This window comes from Mesocricetus auratus, unplaced genomic scaffold (genome assembly GCF_017639785.1).
Source record: "Mesocricetus auratus isolate SY011 unplaced genomic scaffold, BCM_Maur_2.0 Super-Scaffold_100003, whole genome shotgun sequence".
NCBI lineage: Eukaryota > Metazoa > Chordata > Mammalia > Rodentia > Cricetidae > Mesocricetus > Mesocricetus auratus.
Genome location: NW_024429188.1, coordinates 40,562,730 through 40,585,192, shown reverse-complemented (window position 1 = coordinate 40,585,192; position 22,463 = coordinate 40,562,730). Strand labels below are relative to the sequence as shown.

General features: G+C 39.3%; 1 protein-coding gene across 1 annotated transcript in view; it reads right to left on the bottom strand.

The window, feature by feature from the left end:
* The window catches only part of Pcyt1b (phosphate cytidylyltransferase 1B, choline), a 95,273-nt gene extending 73,270 nt beyond the window's left edge, over positions 1 to 22,003 (bottom strand). Inside the window, exon 1 of the mRNA XM_040744198.1 lies at positions 21,950 to 22,003. Coding sequence (XP_040600132.1) covers positions 21,950 to 22,000 — 51 coding nt within the window. The 5' untranslated portion in view covers positions 22,001 to 22,003. The remainder of the gene's footprint in view (positions 1 to 21,949) is intronic.
* Between the last annotated feature and the right edge of the window lie 460 nt (positions 22,004 to 22,463).

Below are 22,463 nucleotides of genomic sequence, written 5' to 3'. Positions count from 1 at the left end.
ATGGTAGTTTCAATGAACATACAAAGCCAGACACCAGCTTATTGCAACTTCTAATCACAGTAACAATTTCAGTGATTTCAATGAAAATTAAATATACCATAAGTGGGTGAAGGACCTCTGAGGTCATTTAACCAGGTTCAAGTCTAGACAAAGCTACAACGGGTATGATCACCTGCTAGTCTTCATTATTCACCTTAAATGTGTACTGCTTTCTTCCTCCACCATCACCACGTTATTCTATATGCAACCACGGGAGCCATGAAAGGATTGAAGTACATGAATGATTTTTCTTATAAGTAGAAGTGTTAAGTCAGAGATGTGTTTTTTTTTTGTTTGTTTGTTTGTTTTTGGTTTTTCGAGGCAGGGTTTCTCTGTATTGTTTTGGAGGCTTTCCTGGAACTCTCTTTGTAGACCAGGATTGCCTCGAACTCACAGAGATCCGCCTGCCTCTGCCTCCTGAGTGCTGGGATTAAAGGCGTGCGCCACCAACGCCCGGCTAGAGATGCGTTTTTTTGATACTGTTATCATATTATCCCCCAATTTTTATTTTCTTATATCCACTTAAATATCTGTCTTCTTTGGTTAGTATCTGCCCTAATAAGTTCTATTCTGTTCTTTTTGTTTGTTTGCTTATTGTTTTATTGGGACAGGGTTTCTTTGTGTAGCCCTGGCCATTCTGGAACTCATTCTGAAGACTAGGCTGGCCTCGAACTCACAGAGATCTGTCTGCCTCTGCCTCCCGAGTGCTGAGATTAAAGTTGTGCGCCACCACCACCGACTTTTATTCTTTCTTAAAAGAAAAAGACAGGGTCACACTGTTCAGTTCAGGTATGAACTAACTAGCTTACAAATATCCTGACTCTAATTCCTGAGGTTTGGGATTACAGATGTGCACTACCATGCTCAGACTCAGTTTCCCAATACTGCGACATATACTTTAGAGTTCTGAGGGTTTTCCCAGGAGTCATCCAAGTATGACAGAGATGAATCTGAGAAGCAAATAAGCAAGCAAGACCAGAGGCCAGGATAGATGCATTCATTTGCAATTAGATTGTTATTATGATCCTTAGATTTTATACTAACAGATTTTTAAATGATCTGGTTTCCAATGTGACTGTCTCGAAAAGCCTGTACTCAGAATCTTTGAATGCCCACAGAGTGAGTTGGTTGAATCTTCTGTTAGCTTCCTATAACTGCTGTAACAATTTGTCGGAAAGCTAATGGGTTTAACTATACAAATATTTATCTTAAAGTTCTGGATCAAAGTCAGAAACCTAAAGTGAGTCTCATGGATTAAAAAATCAATGTAGCCACATGTTTCACTTTTGGAAGCTTGAAGGGATAATCTGGTTCCTTCCCTCGATGACTTCTAGATGCTGTTCATATTCCTTGGCCTGCTTTCTTCCATGGGCAAGTTAGCAATAATATCATTGAAGTTTTGCATCAATAATCTCGTCTTCTAAATCTCTGGCCTTCAACTTTCACTTAGAAGGATTCTGGTGATGTCTTAGGTCATCTGGATAATCCAGAGATACTCTTCCTACCTTGAAATCTTAAATAACATCTGTAGACTCCCTTTTGCCATGTATGGCAATGTTGTCCCAGCTTCTGAGGAATAGGGCAGATATCTTTGGGAGGCCACTATCCTGTTATTCTGCCTACTGTATATTCCTTAGCGGGAGCCTGAGCTGATATCTCATATGAGATATTCAGAAAAATATATTGCTTGGAGTTTCAGTACTCAGTGATTATGAGACCCTACTGTGTGTCAGGTGCAGGCACTATACCCAGTTTGCAGATAACAAGCAATACTTGGAGACATTAAATGATTGTCCTGGGGTCTCAGATCTTGTGCAAAACTGGGTTTGAAATTCAGAGCTGTGGCACTTCAGCACCTCCGTTTACCTTACACTGCTTCAGTACCTCAGCATTTGCAATGATCTGATCAGTTTGCTCTCTTTGGATAGCCTTCTTATTGAAAGCTTTTCATTTAGTTTGGATGACATTTAATGATACAAATTAGCCACATAAAAGCTTTTAGGGACCCCATATATCTCCTATTTTATTCAGTTAGAAGATGTCATTGTAGAACATCATCAGGAAACACACATTGAAGATGATACCCTGGCTGGGGGTGCAGCTCTGTCTCAATGGTACAGCACCAGAGTGTGTGCTAGCCTCTGAGCATTATCCATAGCCAGAAAAGAAAACTGTATTCACATCTTCCACACGTCTTTCAGAAAGTGGCATTACCATCACTGCAACACAAGTTACTCTGCACTATGAGCTGAAATGGATTCATTAAGTCCTCTTCTCTGTGAGTGGCGTGAAATCTCCAAAAGATAATAGCTGGTACTAGCAAAAAATTGTTTCTCAAGTGCCTCCAGTATACCAACTGCCATGTTTTTGTTGTTGGTTCTTTTCTTTTTTAAGAGCTGTACATATGTATATATTACAGCCCAGAGAGGATTGAGAATTGAGATCGGAAGTGGCTTGGGCATATTCTGTATGTAGAAGAGGCACAACTTAAACAGACCTTTGATGGAAAAGAACTGTCTCTCATTCTGAAACAGTGTTTTTCCTGCTGCCTTCTTGCCTGAACCTCCCTGGATGACTTATCTTCTGCTAGTCAGCTTCCATTGCACAAAGCTGCTTTCCCTCATAATGACTGCACCTTTTTGGTCTCTAGAGACATTTCTGTCAACTTGGAGGATGGTGCTGCAAGAGTCTATGGAGTGAAGGTACAGATGTTCCTGATCATCCTAGCTTGTACAGAGACGTTGTCCTCCACTGTGCTGTTGAAGACCTTGGATCACTCAGAGGCTTGAGGTGCAGCATGTAAGAATATCAGAGAAGACCTTGTGATCTTGCTAGCTGGGAGACTGGAAGACCTGTGAGGGACTGCCTTCACACTGTCTCCCTCTGGGATCCTTATTTCTTTTTAAACCAGCTTCTGTCGCAAGGTGGTTTCTAACCACTTCTTCCCTTCTTTTGGGCACTGTGTTTTCTGTTTTGTCTCTCTCAGTATAAAGCTGCAAAAGCCAAAATACATAGTTTCAGTATTCATTGGGCTTCTCAGCAATGGGAGTCAGGCCATTTGGCCTGTTTTGTTTCAGCATTATCCAGTCTCCTGTGGAAGACAGGGGCTATGGGAAATTAGTGACATCAGCCATTGTTTGTTGTGCTGACTATGTGAGTGATAAACTCTCTGAATCTAAAAGTGGCTCACTGTATTTTGACCAGTCAAATCAACCAGACCTTGGCCTAGCCTTTGTGGTGTGCATGTGCATGCCAATTATTCCACCCAGAATGTCAATAATATAGAGGTTGTGGATCTCCTGAATGAGCAGGATGAGTTATGAGTTGATCATGCTGAAGCAAGGTAAGGAGCACAGAAACATTAAACATGGGAGTAGACAGTTTTATCTAAATGTGTAGAAGTTTGAAGCTTTTCTTGAACAAAAAATAGTAATTTTAAAGAAGGTAAATACTTGAGGCAGGAGAAATGGCTCAGCAGTTACAAGCAGTGCCTGCTCTTCTAGAGGACCCTGATTCGGTTCCCAGTGCCCACATGGCAGTGTACATTTGCTTGTAACACTAGTTCCAAGAGATCCAACGCCCTCTTCTGTCCTCTGCAGGCACCAGGTCATGATGTATACTCATATATGTAGTACTCACACATACACATAAAATACAAACAAATCTTAAAATGTATGTTGTTGGGTAAATCCCTTAACCTCTGTAAGCCTCAGTTCCCTCAAGATACAAAGAGGTTATCAATGCCAACTCCGAAGGGCTTGTGATTAGTGAGAGGCCAAGTGCTTACTGGAGCATCTTCCATGAATACCTTACTAGATCCAGTTGTTCTTTCTGTCTGGTGCTCCCCAGTACAGAAATGCAAACAGCCCTTGCTTGTTGTCTGGACAAGTAATTTTGACCCAGTCCATTTCGTTTCCAAGAGTCCCATGGAAAGCATACATGACCCTGTTATGAAATGTTTTGTTTTGAGCTTCCAGAACAGCAAACCCTGTAGGGCCCCAGGGGACAGAGAGTGAGAAGGAAGGTAGCAATTATTTCAGTAGGTGATGCATTGGTAATTTTACCCCGGAAGGGACATTTAACAATTTCAGGGGACAGTTGTAGTTGTCACAACTTGAAGGAGAGGGATACTACTGGCATTTAATGGTTAGAAACCTGGGATCTTTTGAAGTATCCTACCAAGCACAGCCAGTCCTTGCAATACAGAATTATCTAGCCTCACATAGCAGCAGCAGCAATGATAAGAAACACTGGGTTAAGGTGACTGGAATTCTTTGAGAAAGCTTTTTCTTAGTAACTAACTTTGCCTTTCTTTGTTTTTTTTAACCCAAACATGAGCAGGTTATCAGAGATATGCTCAGGAGAAATCATTCAAAATATGATTACCTTAGCTTGGTGGCCCTAAATTGTTATTCATTTCTTTGTGAGAAACAAAAGTCTGAGTAGTGTTCTGTTATTGTCTTTGAGTTTCAAATACCAAATTCCAAGCTCATGCTGGCTACCTTCTTCATAAACAGAATGTGAAGGCAGGGCATCTCTTAAGTAACTAGTGGCGAGGATACACCTTTTTCTGACAGCTCTTTAATCCTTGTCTTTGCCAATGGGGAGAATTAGTATAAACATATTCATCTCCACAAAGGTTGTATTTCTTTTGTTTAAATAACCCATTTCAGCCAGGTGTAGCAGTGCATACTTACAATGTTAGCTCTCAGGAGACTGAGTTAGGAGGCTTGCCATTAGTTCAAGGCCAGCCTGGGATATAGAGCAAGGGCTTGTCTTTGAAACAAAAAGATAATCTCCATTTAGGTGCTGGCTGCCTACCAGGTCATTATTAAATAGAAACCATTATGTATCATTCGCCATCCATCCCTGTTATAAAGTGAGGTATCTTGGAGTTGAGGACTATAATGCTATATGCCCAGAAATAAAGAGCTTAAATATGTATTCACCTCCAAACAGTGTAGCCTTAAGCGTGAACTGTGTCTTTAAAAATGTGTCCTTGCAAGGGTGTCCTTGCAAGGGAACCCACAGAGACAGCACAGAGACAGCCGACCTGAGATTGCGAGATATACAGACTCTGAACCAACAGTTAGGAGCCTGCATGGGACTGACTTAGGACCTCTGCATGTGTGTAACAGTTTTTTGCCTACAGTGAGGCTCCTAGTGCCTGTCCCTGGCACTTAGCTGACGTTTGGGAACCTGTTCCCCACGCTGGATTACATTTCCCAGCCTTGATGCAGGGGGAGGAGCTAGGTCCTATGGCACCTTGATGTACCAAGCTTTGTTCAAGCCCATTGGAGGTCTGCCCCTTTTGAATGGCGAAGGAGAAATAGATGGGGAGGTGGGTAGACGTGAGAGTGAGGGGAGGGGAAACTGTGACTGGTATGTAAAATAAATGAAAAAGTGTCAATCAAATAAGATAAGATAAAATAAAATAAATAGGTCTTTGCAAGCTGGAGAGATGGCATGGCAGTTAAGAGCATTGGCTGCTCTTCCAGAGGTCCTGAGTTCCATTCCCAGCAAGTACATGGTGACTCACAACCATCTATAGTAGGATCTGACACCTTCTTCTGGTATAAAGGCACATATATGCAGATAGAACATTCATATATATATATATATATAATAAATAAATCCTTTTGTTTTTATTTGTTTGTTTGTTTTTCAAGACAGGGTTTCTCTGTATTGCTTTGGAGCCTGTCCTGGAACTAGCTCTGTAGACTAGGCTGGCTTCGAACTCACAGAGATCTGCCTGCCTCTGCCTCCCGAGTGCTGGGATTAAAGGTGTGTGTGCTCCACCAACGTCTGGCTGATAAATAAATCTTTAAAGAGCATATCTTGAAATTTGCAGGCAAATGGGTGGCACTAGAAGAAACCATCCTGAGTGAGGTAACCCAGTCAAAAAAAGACAAACATGGTATGTACTTATTCATATATGGATTTTAGAGATGAATCAGGGGAGTGCCAGCATACAATCCCAAGGCCAGAGTGGCAGGGAAACAGGAAGGACCCTAAGAGAGATATACATGGTACCCCAGAGAAGGTGGAATGAGGCAAGATCTCCTGAGTAGATTGGGAGCACAGGGTGGGGGAGGGAAAGGGGAGCCAGGACACAGAGAGGGAGACAAGAGGAAAGGAGAGGGGGACATGGGGGAACAGGAAAGTTGAGTTGGGGGAAGAATTGAGGAGAGCAGGATGAGAGATACCATAATAGAAGGAGCCATTCTATGTTTGAGGGGAGATCTGGCACTAGTGAAATTTCCAGAGATCAACAAAGATGAAACGAACTGGCAAACTAAGCAGTAGTGGAGAGACTACATTAAATGCCCTTCCCTGATAATGATTTTGACCACTGTCTTACATACCATCCTAGAACCTCCATCCACTGACAGATGGAAGCAGAGGCAGACACCCACAGCTAAACACTGAACTGAACTCCTGGAACCCAGTGACAGAGAGGGAAGGAGTGATGAGCAAAGTGGTCAAGACTGGGCAGGTGAATCCCAGAGAAACAGCTGGCCTGAACAAGGGGGAGATCTTGGACCCCAGACTGATGGCTTTGAGGCCAGCATGGGACTGATCCAGACCCCCTGAATGTGGATGTCAGTGAGGACTCAGGCAATCTATGGGGTTTTGGGTACTAGATCAGTATTTATCCCTGGCACACAAATGGACTTTGGGGACCCATCCCACAATAAGGCATGCTTTCTCAATCTGGACACTTTGGGGAGGGCCTGGGCCCTCCCTGGAACGAAGTGACAGAGTCTATAGATCCCACATGGAGGGCCTTACCCTCCCTGCGGAATGGAGTGGGGGTTGGGTGGGGGTCTGGGGGATCTGGGGGGAGGGAGAGGGAGCTGGGACTGACATGGGAAGCAAGCTTTTTTCTAATTTAAATATATAATAAAAAGTGTAAAAAAAGCATATTTGTATCTCTTAATGACCTACTACAACGCATATAGGTCTTTAGGATACAGTAGACCTAAAGAGTAGAAGTCAGCTACAAAACATTTTCTGTCCTGCCTGGTTACTAGCATTTTAGCAGTATGTATCTGAAAAACAGACATGGTTCTCTTAAATAAGTGCCAAGTTAACCAATCTGCAAAACTAACCAATGATGTTGACCATTTCTTTCAGGAGTCCCAAGAACTGTCTGAAAGTTTACAGCTGGCAAACAGCTACTCTTGATCACTAGATAGTTTTGCTTTGACTGAACTTTCCCTAAAACCTGTGTATGCCCGCTGAACTTACAATTGTCTTAGAGTCTAGTTAACTATAGCACAACCAGCCAATTATGGTAGCACACTGAGCATTTGGGAGATCAAGGCAGAAAGATCTTCAGTTTAACACCTGCCTAGGTTACAGAGACCTTGTCACAATTTTTTTTAAAAAAATTCAAGGCCCTTGTGTTCTCAGGCCTTCTTTTCTTGCTTTTGTTTAATAAATCTACATTTACTAGGCAAGAAAATATGCGAAATAAACTTATATTAAACTGAATTAGTAAGATGTAGCTATATGACTCGGAAAATTGCCATTGAATTGCTTGTTGAGGCCAAGACAACTGTAAAAGCTGAGAGATAAAATTACAAAAGGCTTATCTAGTGAGTCTGTATTCAAAATATTTTTGAAGTATCTTAAGATGTAATTCCAATTAGAATAAAATAAAAACCAGAAACCACAGACAGTGCACATGTGCTTGCCTAATGAAAATAAGACAAGGCTTTAGAACACTTCTCAGCGGCCCAATCAAAGCACTGGCAAATCAGTAGCTTTTGTATTTCAATAAATGATTAATGTATATACTTATCATTTTCAAAATGTGGCTTCATTCTAACCATTTTATTTTTCAATGAACTGAACTATTATATATTCTTGTATAGAGTAAGAAGATATGTACTCCAAGCCTAGTGATTGCAACTCTCTTCCACTCTGTACTATGGAGAAAACCCTACAAAACTTTGATGGACGTTATCATGAATTATTTGTGTGATAGTTTAAGAAAGTCCTTCAAGCTGGGTTTGATGGTACATGCAGTTAGCCTAGCATTTGGGAGGCTGAGAATAGAGGATTGACAGTTTGAGGCCAGCCTGGCCACCTAGCAAGAATGTATCAAAAAAGGTACTTCACTGCCACCCTAGACAAAAGTATAACAGCCACATGGGATACATATATGTACAAGTCTTATCCCTCTCACTCCCACCCTCTGAGACAGCCAAGCAGGAGTTGTAAATGAATGAGTCTGCCCTCTGTGGTAGCTATAAGTATTCAGACATTATATTCCTATGGCAACCCTTGTAATCACACAGGTTTTGAGGAGGAGAGCCTTGTAAATAACAATCCCAATATCTTGGTTATTGGTACTAATGTTAATATCAATCAAGTTGGAGGTTGCAGTCTAGTTGAAGTTGGTCTACTTAACATTGAACTATGCCTCAAAGGCTTGGTTCTAACAGATTCTTTCTCCTGAATGATCTCTAGATGGAGAAACTTCAGAGTCTTCCTGTGCAAGAAAAAGTATATAGAATAAACAGCAATTTATATTCATTTTATTTATTCAACACAAATTTCCTAAGCATTATCAGAAGCCATGATTCCAGATGAAAGTCTCCATTTTCAAGACTATGTTTAACAAACACTTAGATATTGGTTTGGGTTTTGGAGGCATGTAGCTCAATGGTAGATAGTATAATTCAAGGTCCAATATTCAATCTCTATCATCACACATACACACACACACACACACACACACACACACACACACACACACGTTCAATTTTCAGCAACTACATGGTGGCTCACAACCATCCATGATGAGATCTGGCGCCCTCTTTTGGCATTCAGGCATACATGCAGACAGAACACTACACAAATGGATAAATGGAAAGAACTTTTAAAAAATTAAAAACTTAAGATTAAGTTTTTTAGTAAAAATTTTAAAAACTCTAATCATACTTGTTTTTTATTTCAAAATAAATTAATTATATTTGTCAATTTTTTTTCTTTTCAGAGAGAGAGAGAGAGAGAGAGAGAGAGTGTGTGTGTGTGTGTGTGTGTGTGTGTGTGTGTGTGTGTGTGTGTGATGCAGAGATCAGAGGAGAGCATCATGTGTCTTTCTGTATTGCTCTCCACTTTATTTTTTGAGACTGTGCCCTTCACTAAACATGAAGTTCACCATATTGTCTAGGCTAGCTGTCTAACAAACTCCTGGGAAGTCAGGTCCTCTTGCTTTCATAAAAAGTTATTCTACATACTGAGTTATTTCCCTGGCCTCTTGTTCTTTTATTCATGTTTTAAACCAGTGTTTAAAAATAGATTTGAAGCTGGGCATTGGTGGCGCAAGCCTTTAATCCCAGCACTCGGGAGGCAGAGGCAGGCAGATCTCTGTGAGTTTGAGATCAGCCTGGTCTACAGAGTGAGTTCCAGGACAGCCTCCAAAACAATACAGAGAAATCCTGTCTTGAAAAAACATTTGAAACAGATATAGTTCTCTTTGTCCTAAGCCATACTTACCAATTTTTGAAATTTCTTGCTTACTTCTCTGGGTGTATAGCATGTGTATCTGTCTTTTTATGCTTGTACACACATGTGAGAGAGACTTTGTCATTTGTGGAATAACAAAGAAAACTATTTTTGCTGTGGTTTTGAAACAGCTCTTGCTGTTGCTGCCCAAGCTAGCCTTGAACTCTTGGCAGCCCCCCAACTTGTGGCAATACTCCTTCCTCAACATCCCAAGTACTAGGATTATGTACATGCTACATTGTGCTTGGCAAAAAGAGAACTGTTTTAATACTCAAGGCAAGGTTGAAATAAAAAAACATAATTTTATGCTAATTCTGCCATTTTCTTTATTCTATGAATATTTAAGAGCTGACTCCAGGTCCTTCAGAATAAAAAAAGAAAAATAAGAGGGAAAAACAAGACTCTCCTTCATAGATCTCAGTGTCAGGGAACATAGGAAAACCCTGTTTAGTCACTAGGTTAGATCCTGTGGCTTCCTGTCTTTCTGCCTGATCCCTGGGCCACTTTAGTGAGCAGGGTGGGGGATTTAGAAAATTTAGACCCACCAAGATTTGCCTTGGGGGACCACAATGGATGAGGTATAGAGAGAAGCTACTGAGCTCTAAAGAGTCAGGTTGTTCTCAGCCTGTTAATATTCAGAGGAAGAAGTAGACGCCAGGCAATCTATGGCAGTGGTTCTATATCTGCTAATTATTTGACCCTTGGAGCAATCTACCATATTCTCCAAAGAACACATTACTGTGCTGAGTTAGCTGCAGGGTGTACGAATACTCACTGTTCCTGAAATAATAAGGTTCATGTACAGGGATTACTAACAGATGGAGGAAAGAAGGCCTAATAATACTTTAGAATAAAAAGGTAGTATCAGCCGGGCGGTTGTGGCGCACACCTTTAATCCCAGCACTGGGGAGGCAGAGGCAGGCAGATCTCTGTGAGTTCGAAGCCGGGCTGGACTGACAGCCTCCAAAACAATACAGAGAAACCCTGTCTCGTAAAACCAAAAAAAAAAAGTTTCTTTCTTTTCATATGGCTTTGTTTGTTTGTCTTTGAGACAAGGTAACATTATGTGTCCCTGACAGGGCCTGGAATTCCTTATGTAGATCAGGCTGGCCTAGATCTCACAGACATCTCCCTGCCCCTGCCTCCCAAAAGTATGGTGATGTTTTGTTTATGATCTAGCAAATAAAGCTTGCCTGAAGATCAGAATGCAAAGAGAGCCACGCTAGTCCGCCATAGAGGCCAGGCAGTGGTGACACATGCCTTTAATCCCAGCAGCCCCACGATTTAGCCACAGAAGCTGGGTGGTGGCTGTGCAAACCTTTAATGCCAGCACTAGAGAGGAATATAAGGCAGGAGACAGGAGTGCAGTGTATTCCATCTGCAGTCACACTGAGGACAGGATCGCCCCTTTGGTCTGAGCCTTGGTAGAGGTAAGAACACTCTAGTGGCTTAGTTGCTTTGTTTTACTGATCTTCAGCTTTTACCCTAATTTTTATTATTTGTGCTACAGATGTCATCCAACTTTTGGGGTATGAATTCAGGAAAATGTCGTTTGCCTGTGGCTTTGCAGCCACTGGCACAGGCCAGAGCTGCAAGTGGTGCTCCTGCAGAAGTCACTGCCCAGACGGCTAGGTTTTTTTCCCCAAGCCTCTGAGCGAGTTAGGGATTTTCCTGTTGTAGTCTCTCTAAAACAGACTCCAGCTTCCACCCAAACTCTAGAAGCACCTGGGCTCCAAATGTCACAGGACCAGCTGTCTCCAACTCCTGCTACCTGTGTTTTTTCCACACAATCTGTGTGGGTTTTTTCAGACAGCTCTCTCTCTCTCTCTCTCTCTCTCTCTCTCTCTCTCTCTCTCTCTCTCTCTCTCTCTCTCTCTCTCTCTCTCTCTCCCTCTCCCTCTCCCTCTCCCTCTCCCTTTCCCTCTCCCTCTCCCTCTCCCTCTCCCTCTCCCTCTCCCTCTCTCCCCACCTCCCTGAGTTACAGCTTTCCCTAAAGCCCCTCTCAGCTCATGACCACATGCTAGTTCTCTGATCAGACTTGCTATGCCTCACAGTTCACTGACACTGTCAGCAGATTTGGTAAGACAACTGGGAATTCTTAAAGAAAAGGATTAGTTAAATGACTTTTTCCCACATTAAAAAATGGGAAACAGGCCGGGCGGTGGTGGCGCACACCTTTAATCCCAGCACTCAGGAGGCAGAGGCAGGCAGCAGATCTCTGTGTGTTCGAGACAAAGCCTGGTTTACAAGAGCTAGTTCCAGGACAGCCTCCAAAGCCACAGAGAAACCCTGTCTTGAAAATCTCAAAAACAGGGGGAAACAGTTTTACAATGGAGAGAGTTAGGGCTCTGTATGATTATACAATGGGTGCTTTAAAATTGGAACAATTGAATGAATAATCGTTAACTGGGATTGACATACTGTTAATTATCATTTTGATAATCTTTGTTGTTAGTTTGATAATTCTTTGTTTATCTCTAAAAAAGTTGGTTGAGTGCCAAGATGCTGGCCTTTGAAAAACTTATTAAAGCAGATCATAGAGATATTTAAACCCAGGCAGAGAAATTTAAAGGAGAACCAATTTCAGCATTGCATTATAAGGTTGGAGAGGAATGCTTAAGGTTTTCAAACAACCAGACTTAATATATCCAGTAGCCTTACAGGAATTGCCAAATGATAAAGGTTCTGTTAGAGCTAATTGGACTCCTGTGCCAATGATAGATTTAAGGAGATTCAAGAATTCCATAGTCTCATATGGCATGCATTCACCATTTGTGAAGCAGACATTAAACTTGTGGTCAGTTTGTAATAGAGTCATCCCTACAGACTGGATAGACTTGGTTAATGCTGTTTTAGAGCATGGTCCACAATTACAATGGAGTACTTGGTTCAGAAAAGAGGCTGAGACTATTAAATAATGGAGTAAAGCCAGAGGGGTGAAAATCTCCCGAGTTCAAATTCTTGGAGAAGGAGATTATGCTACCATAGAAAGCCAGTCTCTTTATGATGACCATACCCTGGCTTTATGCCTCACAGCAGCTTTGAATGCTTGGAACAGAACTGAAGAAGTAGGAAAGAAAATTAAATCATTCACTAAAGTTGCACAGGGCCCAGAGGAAGCCTTCATGGATTTATTACAAAGATTGGCTTCAGCAGTAAATAGAATGGTGCCAAATTCAGAAGCTAGACCAATAATAATTGAATATTTGGCTTTTGAGAATGCGAAAGGATAATTCGGCCTTTAAAGGCAAGGTCAGCACCTTTTGAGGAATTGGTCCAAGATATAATCAATATTAAATCTCATGACCATGATGATGTTGAATAGTAGAGTTGATTTCAAGAGCTTTGAAGAAAAATCAGAATGTCAAATGTTTCAATTGTGGCACACAAGGTCACCTTAAATGGGACTGTTAAGAAGGCATTCCTAGAAACAATGTCTTTTCTAAGCATAGTCCAAACAAAACACTCCTCCCTTCTGGGCTATGCAGAAGGTGTGGCAAAGGCAGGCATTAGACTAATGAATGTAGGTCAACAGGGGACATTCAAGGTAACCCTTTGCCATAGGGAAACTCCTTGAGGGGTCTCTCGAAGGGCTCTATGCTAAATTCGGTTCAGTTGTGTCCTGTCATCATAGAGGAAACTCCTTCCCAGAACAATGAAATAACCTAATGCCTATTGTAAAAACCATAGTGCTCTGGATAATAGAACAGCTATAGAAGAGAGAAAATTTCAGGAGAAACCATAAACAAGTATTTTGGCAAACTTCTACAAATGAGCAAAGAACAAAATTAAAAATATGAATAAATGATGTTGCTATTGTAGACACAGGTACAGATATAACAATAATTTCACCAGGATCTTGGCATCAAAATTGGCCTCTTCAGGAGGTAAATGTTCTGCTTTTAGGGATTAGAACTTTGTCTCAGGGACAACAGAGCACAAGATTGGTCGATTTTATAGGGCCAGAAGGACAGAGAAGAAAATTAAAGTCATATGCTGCTAATAAAGCAATGAATTTGTAGGAACATGATTTTCTACAGCAATGGAATACTCATATTAACATTCCCCCAATCTTAGAAACCAACCATAAATTAACTATTTTTCTGGGAAAAATATTAGAATGCATTATAAAGAACAGTCACTGGCCATTCAGGTTGTACAAGAACAAGGCACAACAGCTGCTGATCTTTCAAAGATGCCATAGGCAAAAATGATTGATGAACTAACCCGTGTGGTTGTGAAATGGCCTTTAGCAACAGAGAAACTGCAAACTTTAGAATAGCTGGTACAGGAGCAATTAAATGCTCAGCATACTGGAATATCAACTAGTTCTTGGAATTCTCCTATTGTTAAAAAGCAATCTAGAAAATGGAAAATGGTAACAGATCTAAGAGCTGTTAATAAGGTGATTCAGGTAATGTGCTCTCTATAGTCTGGAATTCCTTTGTCTCCTCTGTTGACTACAGCATGGCCTCTTATAGTTACTGATTTAAAAGATTGTTTCTTCACTATATCTTTAAAATAAAAAGACAGAGAAAAATGCGCCTTCATAGTGCCTACTTAAAATAATTCACAGCTTGCTAAAAGATATCAATGGACAGTTCTCCCACAGGGAATGTTAAATAACCTCACACTGTTCCAATATTTTGTGTGGCAGCCATTGGAAATGATGTGTAAGCAGTTTCCTCAATAGTTTACTATTACATGGATAACTTTTTACTATCTGATTAAAATGTAGATAATTTAAAAAGAATGTTTGAAGAAGTAGATAAAAATTTGCCTTGTTGGGGATTACAAATTGCTCCTGAAAAAATACAAAGAGGAGAATCTATTAATTATTTTGGCTATAAAATAGGTTTACAGAAAATTAGACCCCAAAAGGTGAAAATTAGGAGAGATTGATTGCAAACTCTTAAAGACTTTCAAAGATTGCTAAGAGACATTTCCCATCTATGACCCACTATTGGAATAGGTCCTGATGAAGTGAGTAATTTGGTCAAAATCTTAGAGGGTGACAAGGACTTAAATAGTCCCAGGAAATTATCAGCTGAAGCTGAAAGATTCTTGGCTTTCGTGGAAGAGAAATTACAGATTGTACATGTGGATCCAAAGCTTAACTACATTCTGGTCATATTACCCTCTAAGCATTACCCTACAGAAATTTTAATGCAGATGGAAGATATTATCTTAGAATGGATCTTTTTGCCATATAAACCAAGTAAAAAATTTAAAACTCTTGTGGAAAAGGTCTCTGAGTTAATTCTAAAAGGAAAATTGAGACTTTGTCAATTAGTAGGAATAGACCCAGCAGATATTATAGGGCCTTTAATAAGAATAGGATTGACAAATTATGGGTAGAAAGTGACCCTGGCAAAGAGTTTGTAGTAATTTTTTTGGGGGGGGGAATGTCAACAACAATTATTCCAAAAACAAGAGTATTCAACTTATAAAGAGAACTGACTGGATTCTTCCTTACATTGTATTGGAAACACAAATAATTGGAGCCGTACATTCTACACTGATGCAAATAAATCAGTAAAGGCAGGCTACAAATCAGAAAATTTAAGTAAAGTGGATCTAAGTACTTATAATTCTGTCCACAAGTCAGAATTATATTTTCATGGTGTTAATGGGTCATAAAGAACCTCTCAACATAATTACTGATTCACAATATGTTGAGTTATTTTACATATGGAAACTGCTGAATTTATACTAGATGATACAGAATTGACTTCATTAATTATTCAATCACAAGATATAGTCAGGTACAGGAATCATCCCATATATATATCACATCCTATTACATATGGGTCTGCCAAGCCCTCTAGCACAAGGTAATGCAGAAATTGAAATGTGCTGGAGGCCTCAGAATTTCATAAAAAATAAAAAACATCATGTCAATATCAAAGGTTTTTAAAAAAAGAATTTTCCATCATGTGGCAACAAGCCAAGGAAATTTTAAGAAAATGTCTTACTTGTTCTTTGTATAACACAATTCCAGTACCTGCAGGAAGTAACCCAAAGGGTACTCAATGGAATGAAATCTGGCAGATGGATGTGTTCCATTTTGTAGAATTTGGAAAATTACAATATGTACACCACACCGTTGATACCTATTCAGATTTTCAATGGGCAACTGCTTTGAGTTTGTAAAAGGCTGATTTGGTAATCACACACTTGCTAGAAGTTATGGCCATCATGGGTATACCTGTACAAATAAAGACAATCAATGATCCAACATATGTCTCTAAGAAAAAGAAACAGTTTTTTACTTATTATAATATAAAGCATATTATAGGTAACCACACAATCCTATAGGGCAGGCAGTTATAGAAAGATCAAACCAAACTCTACAGAATATGCTAAATGAACAGAAAGGGATAATAAAGACCCCTCAGAAATAGATTGCATAATGCCTTATTAACTTTGAATTTTCTTTTTTCTTTTTTTATTTTAATTTTAAATAGCTTGTTAACTTTGAATTTTTTAAATGCTAATGAGAAAGGAATGACAGCTGTGGAGAGACATTGGAAAATAGAAAAAACTACGGAGTTACATCAGCCTGCATACTTTAAAGATGTGCTGATCTCAAAATGGAAAACAGGACATGTGTTATGTTGGGGAAGGGGTTTTGCTTCTGAGTTATGGATACCATCAAAACTGGTAAAGATTCTATTTGAACAAGAGAGACCTCTTAATTAGGAGAGATGATAGTTCATTAAGCATCATGGCTGTTTAATCTAAACTAACCTATGAAACTAACAAAAACTTTTCATTTTATCAGCTATAACTTGCCAAAAGAGAACTATCCCAAAATTATCATTGGGGTAGGGTTTTGTTTTTGTCTTTTCAGAGAATGAAGGCATCCAGCTAAGGAATCTGAAGACTGTTAGTCAAATGAGACATGTGAAGAAAAAGGACAAATCATTCAGAAATAAATGTCCCAAGAAAATGAGTAAATTGACCTATTGTTATATTACATTTCCAACATGATAAAATTTCATAAATCTTCACAAATGTTTGTTTTTCCTTTCTCTACAGATATATAATGCAAATGGTCTTTTTATAGTCCCAGTCAACTAAAGTTTAATGCTGGCTTTGGAATTGGAGTGTGGCTCTCTCATTTTCTAAACCCAAGCATTCTTATTAAAGGAAAATCCAAAATCTCTGTTTCATTTCAGAATAGCCACCTTATATGGGACAGAAGAAAAACAAAAATTAAAGGAGTATTGTATTGCCACTAATCTCATAATCCTTTGCTTTTATTTTGACTCATTGAAGCTTTTCTTAAGGTATAAATATTATCTAAAATTTTATAAGAGTAATATATATGTATTTTAAAGGTTTGTCATGATATTAATGGTCATATAGCATACTAACTAATTCTAGAAAAATGTACATGATTTCGGGTTTGAGTCTCTATCAGTTTTCTGCGATAAACCAAGAAAATGCCTAACAGCAGCCTTTGAAGTCTCCAAAGGATGATGGGATCCCACAATCTGAACAACACCCACTAAAGATCGGCTTTGGACTACAAACTGCTAGGAATGATTTCAAGGAGGCTAGCTGAGATGATCCAGCCTCAGACTACTCTAGCCAGGACTTGAGACAAGTCATGCACTTTCCCATTATGCAGAGACTGGATAACAAATGATACAACTACCTCCCCCAGGATTTGACAATTAACCCAAATTTTTCTTTTCAGGATCCCCTAAATATGCTATCACCCCAAAAGCAGGAAGTAAATTTAAGAACATGACACCCACATTCCCAAGAGGTGGGGTAGGTGGTTTTTGGTCACTCATTGCGTTATGTCATGGATGTAGGTGGGGATTGTCTACAAGCTGTTATAGTCATGGAAAAAAAGCAAAACAAAGAAGAAAGCTAAACATGGTCCTTGTTTTGAAAAGAAAAAAGGGGATACAGATATGATAGGATAAAAGGGTCAATTATTGAATATACTCTGAAAAGAAAAAAGGGAGGCTGTACTTGTGACAAGAACAAAAGGTAGATTATTGAATGGAATTCTAAAAAGCAACTACTAGTTTTAAATATTTTAAATATTTAAATATTTTACATTGGATTAGACTTTTGTATATTGTATTCAAATTTTATATATTAATACACATTTGAGATTACTTCTGTTAAAACATACTGCTCATATGTTTCTAATCTTGTTGAAGGTATTGTACCTATACAGTTCATTTAACAATGTAATGCAAATTGAAAATTATTATTACCAACTATATAGGATAATAGAAAATGCAGTTTAGTAATTAGTCACTTATTACAATTAAATTTGTAGTCATATTAGATATGTTTACAAGGTCAAATAGAGATACATTTTAGATAGACAGATCATCTTCAAGCACTTCAGAGATCTACAGACAATGTCTTTTTTTGAGGGAGGGGGGGTTTCAATATAGGGTTTCTCTGTATAGCTTTATAGACCAGGCTGGCCTCGAAATCACAGGCTGCCTCTGCCTCCCAAGTGCTGGGATTAAAAGCATGTGCCACCACTGCCTGGCAGAATTTGGCATTTAACGAGTTTTAATAACATAGGTTCTTTTTTATGATAATGAGACATGACTGCTCCTGGCAGCACAAATCTACTTCAGAGAAGATGCTGGGCACTGAAGAAATTCCACATGGAGTTTACTTTCTTTGTGGCAAAAGTGCCCTTGCCTCGACTGCTGACAGCATGCTGTCCAAATTGGACAAGCAGGACACAAAAGAGAGTGACTGACAAACCTTGCCAAGACAAGGTGGGACAGTCTTTAAAAACTCCTGCTTCATAGAAAAGTCTGTCAGATCTGCTAGCCTATAGGCTGAAGATGGATGCCCCATGTTGCAGAGCAATCTTGAATGACTGTCCAGGAAGTCAGCTGTTTCTCTCATTTCTCACATTTTCTGGAAGCTTCTTGCTTGCACTTCCTGCTTATTCAGTTATTATTTCCTTCTCAGGTGTCTGAGGGAGTTGAAGACTTTATAGTTGTATTTTTTCTTGTTACCAGATTCAGAAAAGAAATGCACTAAAAGAAATGTAAAGTGTATAAGGTTGAGAGACATTAAAAGATGATTTGCTAGTGCAAAATAGAATAGAAAGTGTGTTAGGTACATCCTTTTGGACTCACCGAGATAGGATAGATGCAGAGTATTTTCTCTGAATTTGTCAAATGAACTAGACATTGTTGATGTATTTATTGCCTGTTTTTTTGTATATAGTTATTATACTTATTGTATATTGTTTTTCTTATATTAGCTATAACCTTTTTGTATTATACAAAAATGTGAAATGTGACGATATTTTGTTTATGATCTAACAAATAAAGCTTGCCTGAAGATCAGAGTGCAAAGCCAGTCACAGCCATAGAGGCCAGGAAGTGGTGGAAAACACCTTTAGTCCCAGCAGCCACACAAGTTAGCATAGAAGCTGGGTGGTGGTGGTTCACACCTTTAATTCCAGCACTAGAGAGAAATATAAGGTAGGCAAAGACAGAGTGCAGTGTATTCAGTCTGCAGTCACACTGAGGACAGGATCACGCCTTTGGTCTGTACCTTGGTAGAGATAAGAACTCTAGTGGCTTGGTTGTTTTGCTTTACTACCTCCAGCTTTTACCCCTGATACCTGTCCCTGGGTTTTTATTATCCATGCTATACAAAAGTGCTAAGATGTAGGTTTGTGCCATTACACCAGACTTTCCCTTAGGTGGCTTTAAAAAATCTTCAGTTATTTTAAAAGTTCTAAATCTGGCAGATTCTAAAAAGCTTAATGGCTTCCATATAAAGTATAAATATTTAGTGCATATCACATTAAATTTTTTCTATTAGTTTTTCTTGTCTCACTTGATGGCCTGTGGGCTAGACATTTTCACTAAGGAAAAGAAGAAACAACAGATAATATTCTTTGGTGCATAAGAGGGATGTGCTCAAAGTGCATTATATACTTAAATGGATATGTCCTTATGAAATTCAGAACAATGTACAATGAATATACGACAAGAAAAAAGGCATTAATGTTTGATATTACTGATTTTACCAAGGTGTAAGAAACTACCTCAGGCAAGCACAGTGGCAGAGTGATTGTACAGTGCCTTGGACTTGATCCTAGAATGGCAAACACACACACACACACACACACACACACACACACACACACACGCACACGCATGCACGCACCCACACACACATTAAGGACTAAGTGCTGTTTTCTAAACAAAATATCTTGAAGTTCTTTGCGCTTTGTTATCCAATTCTCCCTTCTAAGGGGGTCAGCCGATTTACTTTCAAGTCACACTCCTATTCTCCCTTCCTAATATCCAGAAGTTAGTTCTTTCTCATAAACAAGCCCTTATCTCCCCCAAAAATTCCTGGAAGCAAAGATTTGTACAAACAAAAGACATAAACATGAGGCAGTTTTCTATTGGATTCATGCGTTTTGTTTGGAAAACCAGAGACCACTTGAGCAAGTGGGATCTTGAAAAACCTGTCCCTAATTAACAGGTACTTAATTGCTTAGTTAGAGGCAGTACACTGGACCCTTGGAAACACTCTTCCAGGTCTCATGGGTTATAATGGAAGAAGGGTTTTGGAAGTGGTTCTTGAAGTGATCAAAATGTCAGTGCACAGTTTTTTTTTTTGTTACCAACTTACTGTATGTTCCAAATGAAGAGAACAAAGTCAGTAGCATAAAATGATTTTACACAGAATTAAGAAACAGCAAAAGGGTTACTAGAAATAAGTAGGCTAACCACATTATTCTCTACAAGGGCACCTTAGGGGATCCCTATTTTAATGAATAAATAAAAATGATGTGTAATTATCATATCAATTGCTTGCAACTAAGTGAGTGCTTCTGGAGTTATTTGATGGTGCTTAAAAATCTTTGGTCTCTGAAGTGCATTTAACAATCTCCTTGACTCTTGTCTATATTATTAATTTGCAGATCAAAGTTAACTTGGCACTATGCAAATGAGGAGACTTCAAATGAATGAGATTTTAATGTAAATTTTAAAATCTATATTACGTGTAACAGAACTGCAATGTATTTTCAGAATATGGGTCAACAAATTTAAAAGAAGTATATAGTTTAAGACCTTCCTATTTAATAGAACTTTCTGTGATTATGAAATGTTCTATAATTACATTGTTCAAATAAAGGTAGTCTCTTGAGCTATATGTAGCTACTGATCACTTGAGATGTGGCTAGTGCTGGTGAGGAACTGAATTTTAATTTATAGTTAACTTTAATTAACTTAAATTTAAATAGCTAGGGCTGGAGAGATGGCTTAGAGATTCAGAGCCAGCACTTACTGCTCTTGCAGAAGGCCTTGGTTCAGTTCCCAGCACCTATATGTTGGTTCACAACCATCTATAGCTGCACTTCCAGGGAAGCTGATGCCTCTTCTGACATCTGTGGGCTCCTGCGCACATGTGATGCACATATCTTCACTCAGGTACACACACATGCACACAAAATTAAAACAAATGAAATAATAATTTTGCATAGTTACGTGTAGCTGGCTTCCTTGTTTGGCAGAATAAATTTTGGTTTTGTTTTGTTTTATTTATAATGGAAACTGGATCCTAGGATCCAGGTCTCCCTTTACTCTCTTAGACAATTAACTTCAAGGAGCTTCAATTTTCTAACTTAAAAGTGAGGATATAAATAATACATACCTTAGAAATTGGGTGAGAGCCTCTGTTGTGAGGCACACCTGTAGTGTCATAGTCAAGTTAAGTCCAGCTTGAGCTATTAGTAAGACTTTGCCTCAAAAAATAAAGATCTTATGACATTGCAACTTTAGAAGGTAGCATTTTATTAAACTATTTTTTCAATATCCCCAGGCTCTCTAGGTATCCTTTTTGCCTCAAACTACCTACATTTCCTCATACTGATTTGACTTTTTAATCTGTATTTTGAGTTTGGATTTGGGGATTGAACCCAGAGCCTCATGTATGTTAAGCACACACTCTACACTCAACTGCAAGGCCAGCCCCTGCCTTTTATTTTCTTCTTGAGAGTTTTATTATGTAACTCAGGGCTCACCTTGAATCTGTCAGCCTTCTGCCTCAGTCTTCTGAGTGTTTCAATTTACAGCATGAGCCATCACCACACCAATTTACCTGACTGTTTTCTAGGAAGCAAGCTTGGTCCTGTTGTGTAAATCTATCCAAGGGTCTTACAATAACTTACAAGAGGCAAGAGAAACAGACATTAGCCACATTTTGTTTCTCCCTTTTAAAAATCGCCTCAAGATAAAGAGGGTACTACTTTCATTTTCAATGTGAATGTGACACAGATCTGTCACACTCACATACATAGGAGTTTGTTTTCCAATCAATTTTTATATTCAAGAAAGCAAAAACAAAAAGAAAGCATTGGCATTACCTTGCGTGAGAATTTGGGAGTGCAGCTGTCCTTGTCCATGGTGCATTTCATTCCAAACTTTCTTTTCTCTCTATGGTCTTCTCCCCTCAACACGTTCTTTTAAGACACAGGGTGAAATTTTTGTGGCTCTATATGTATACGAGACACTTGACTAAAAGGTCAATGCAGCTTGCTATGCCCAGTGCTGACAGATAAGCTCCAAAGGACTAGGAGTGTCTAGTTTATTGGATAAGCAGATTTAAGTTGTCCAGTGCCTTTGCTTTATTTGATTTGTCACAAGCATCCTCTTGTCCCCTCTGGGCTGTTGCTCATTGACAATTGCTGTGCTTAGGACTGGCTCTGATGGCTGTTGTGTGGGGACAGGCAGGTTGTGGTGAAAGCTGCAGTTAGTTGTAAAGAAGGCCATTGTTTGATCTACCCTGTCCCTCCCTGGAGCTATGGCAACAAATTCCGTTGGTGAATTAACTATGTCATTGTGTGCTGGCTCAACTGATTATGCTCCTGGAATGACAAA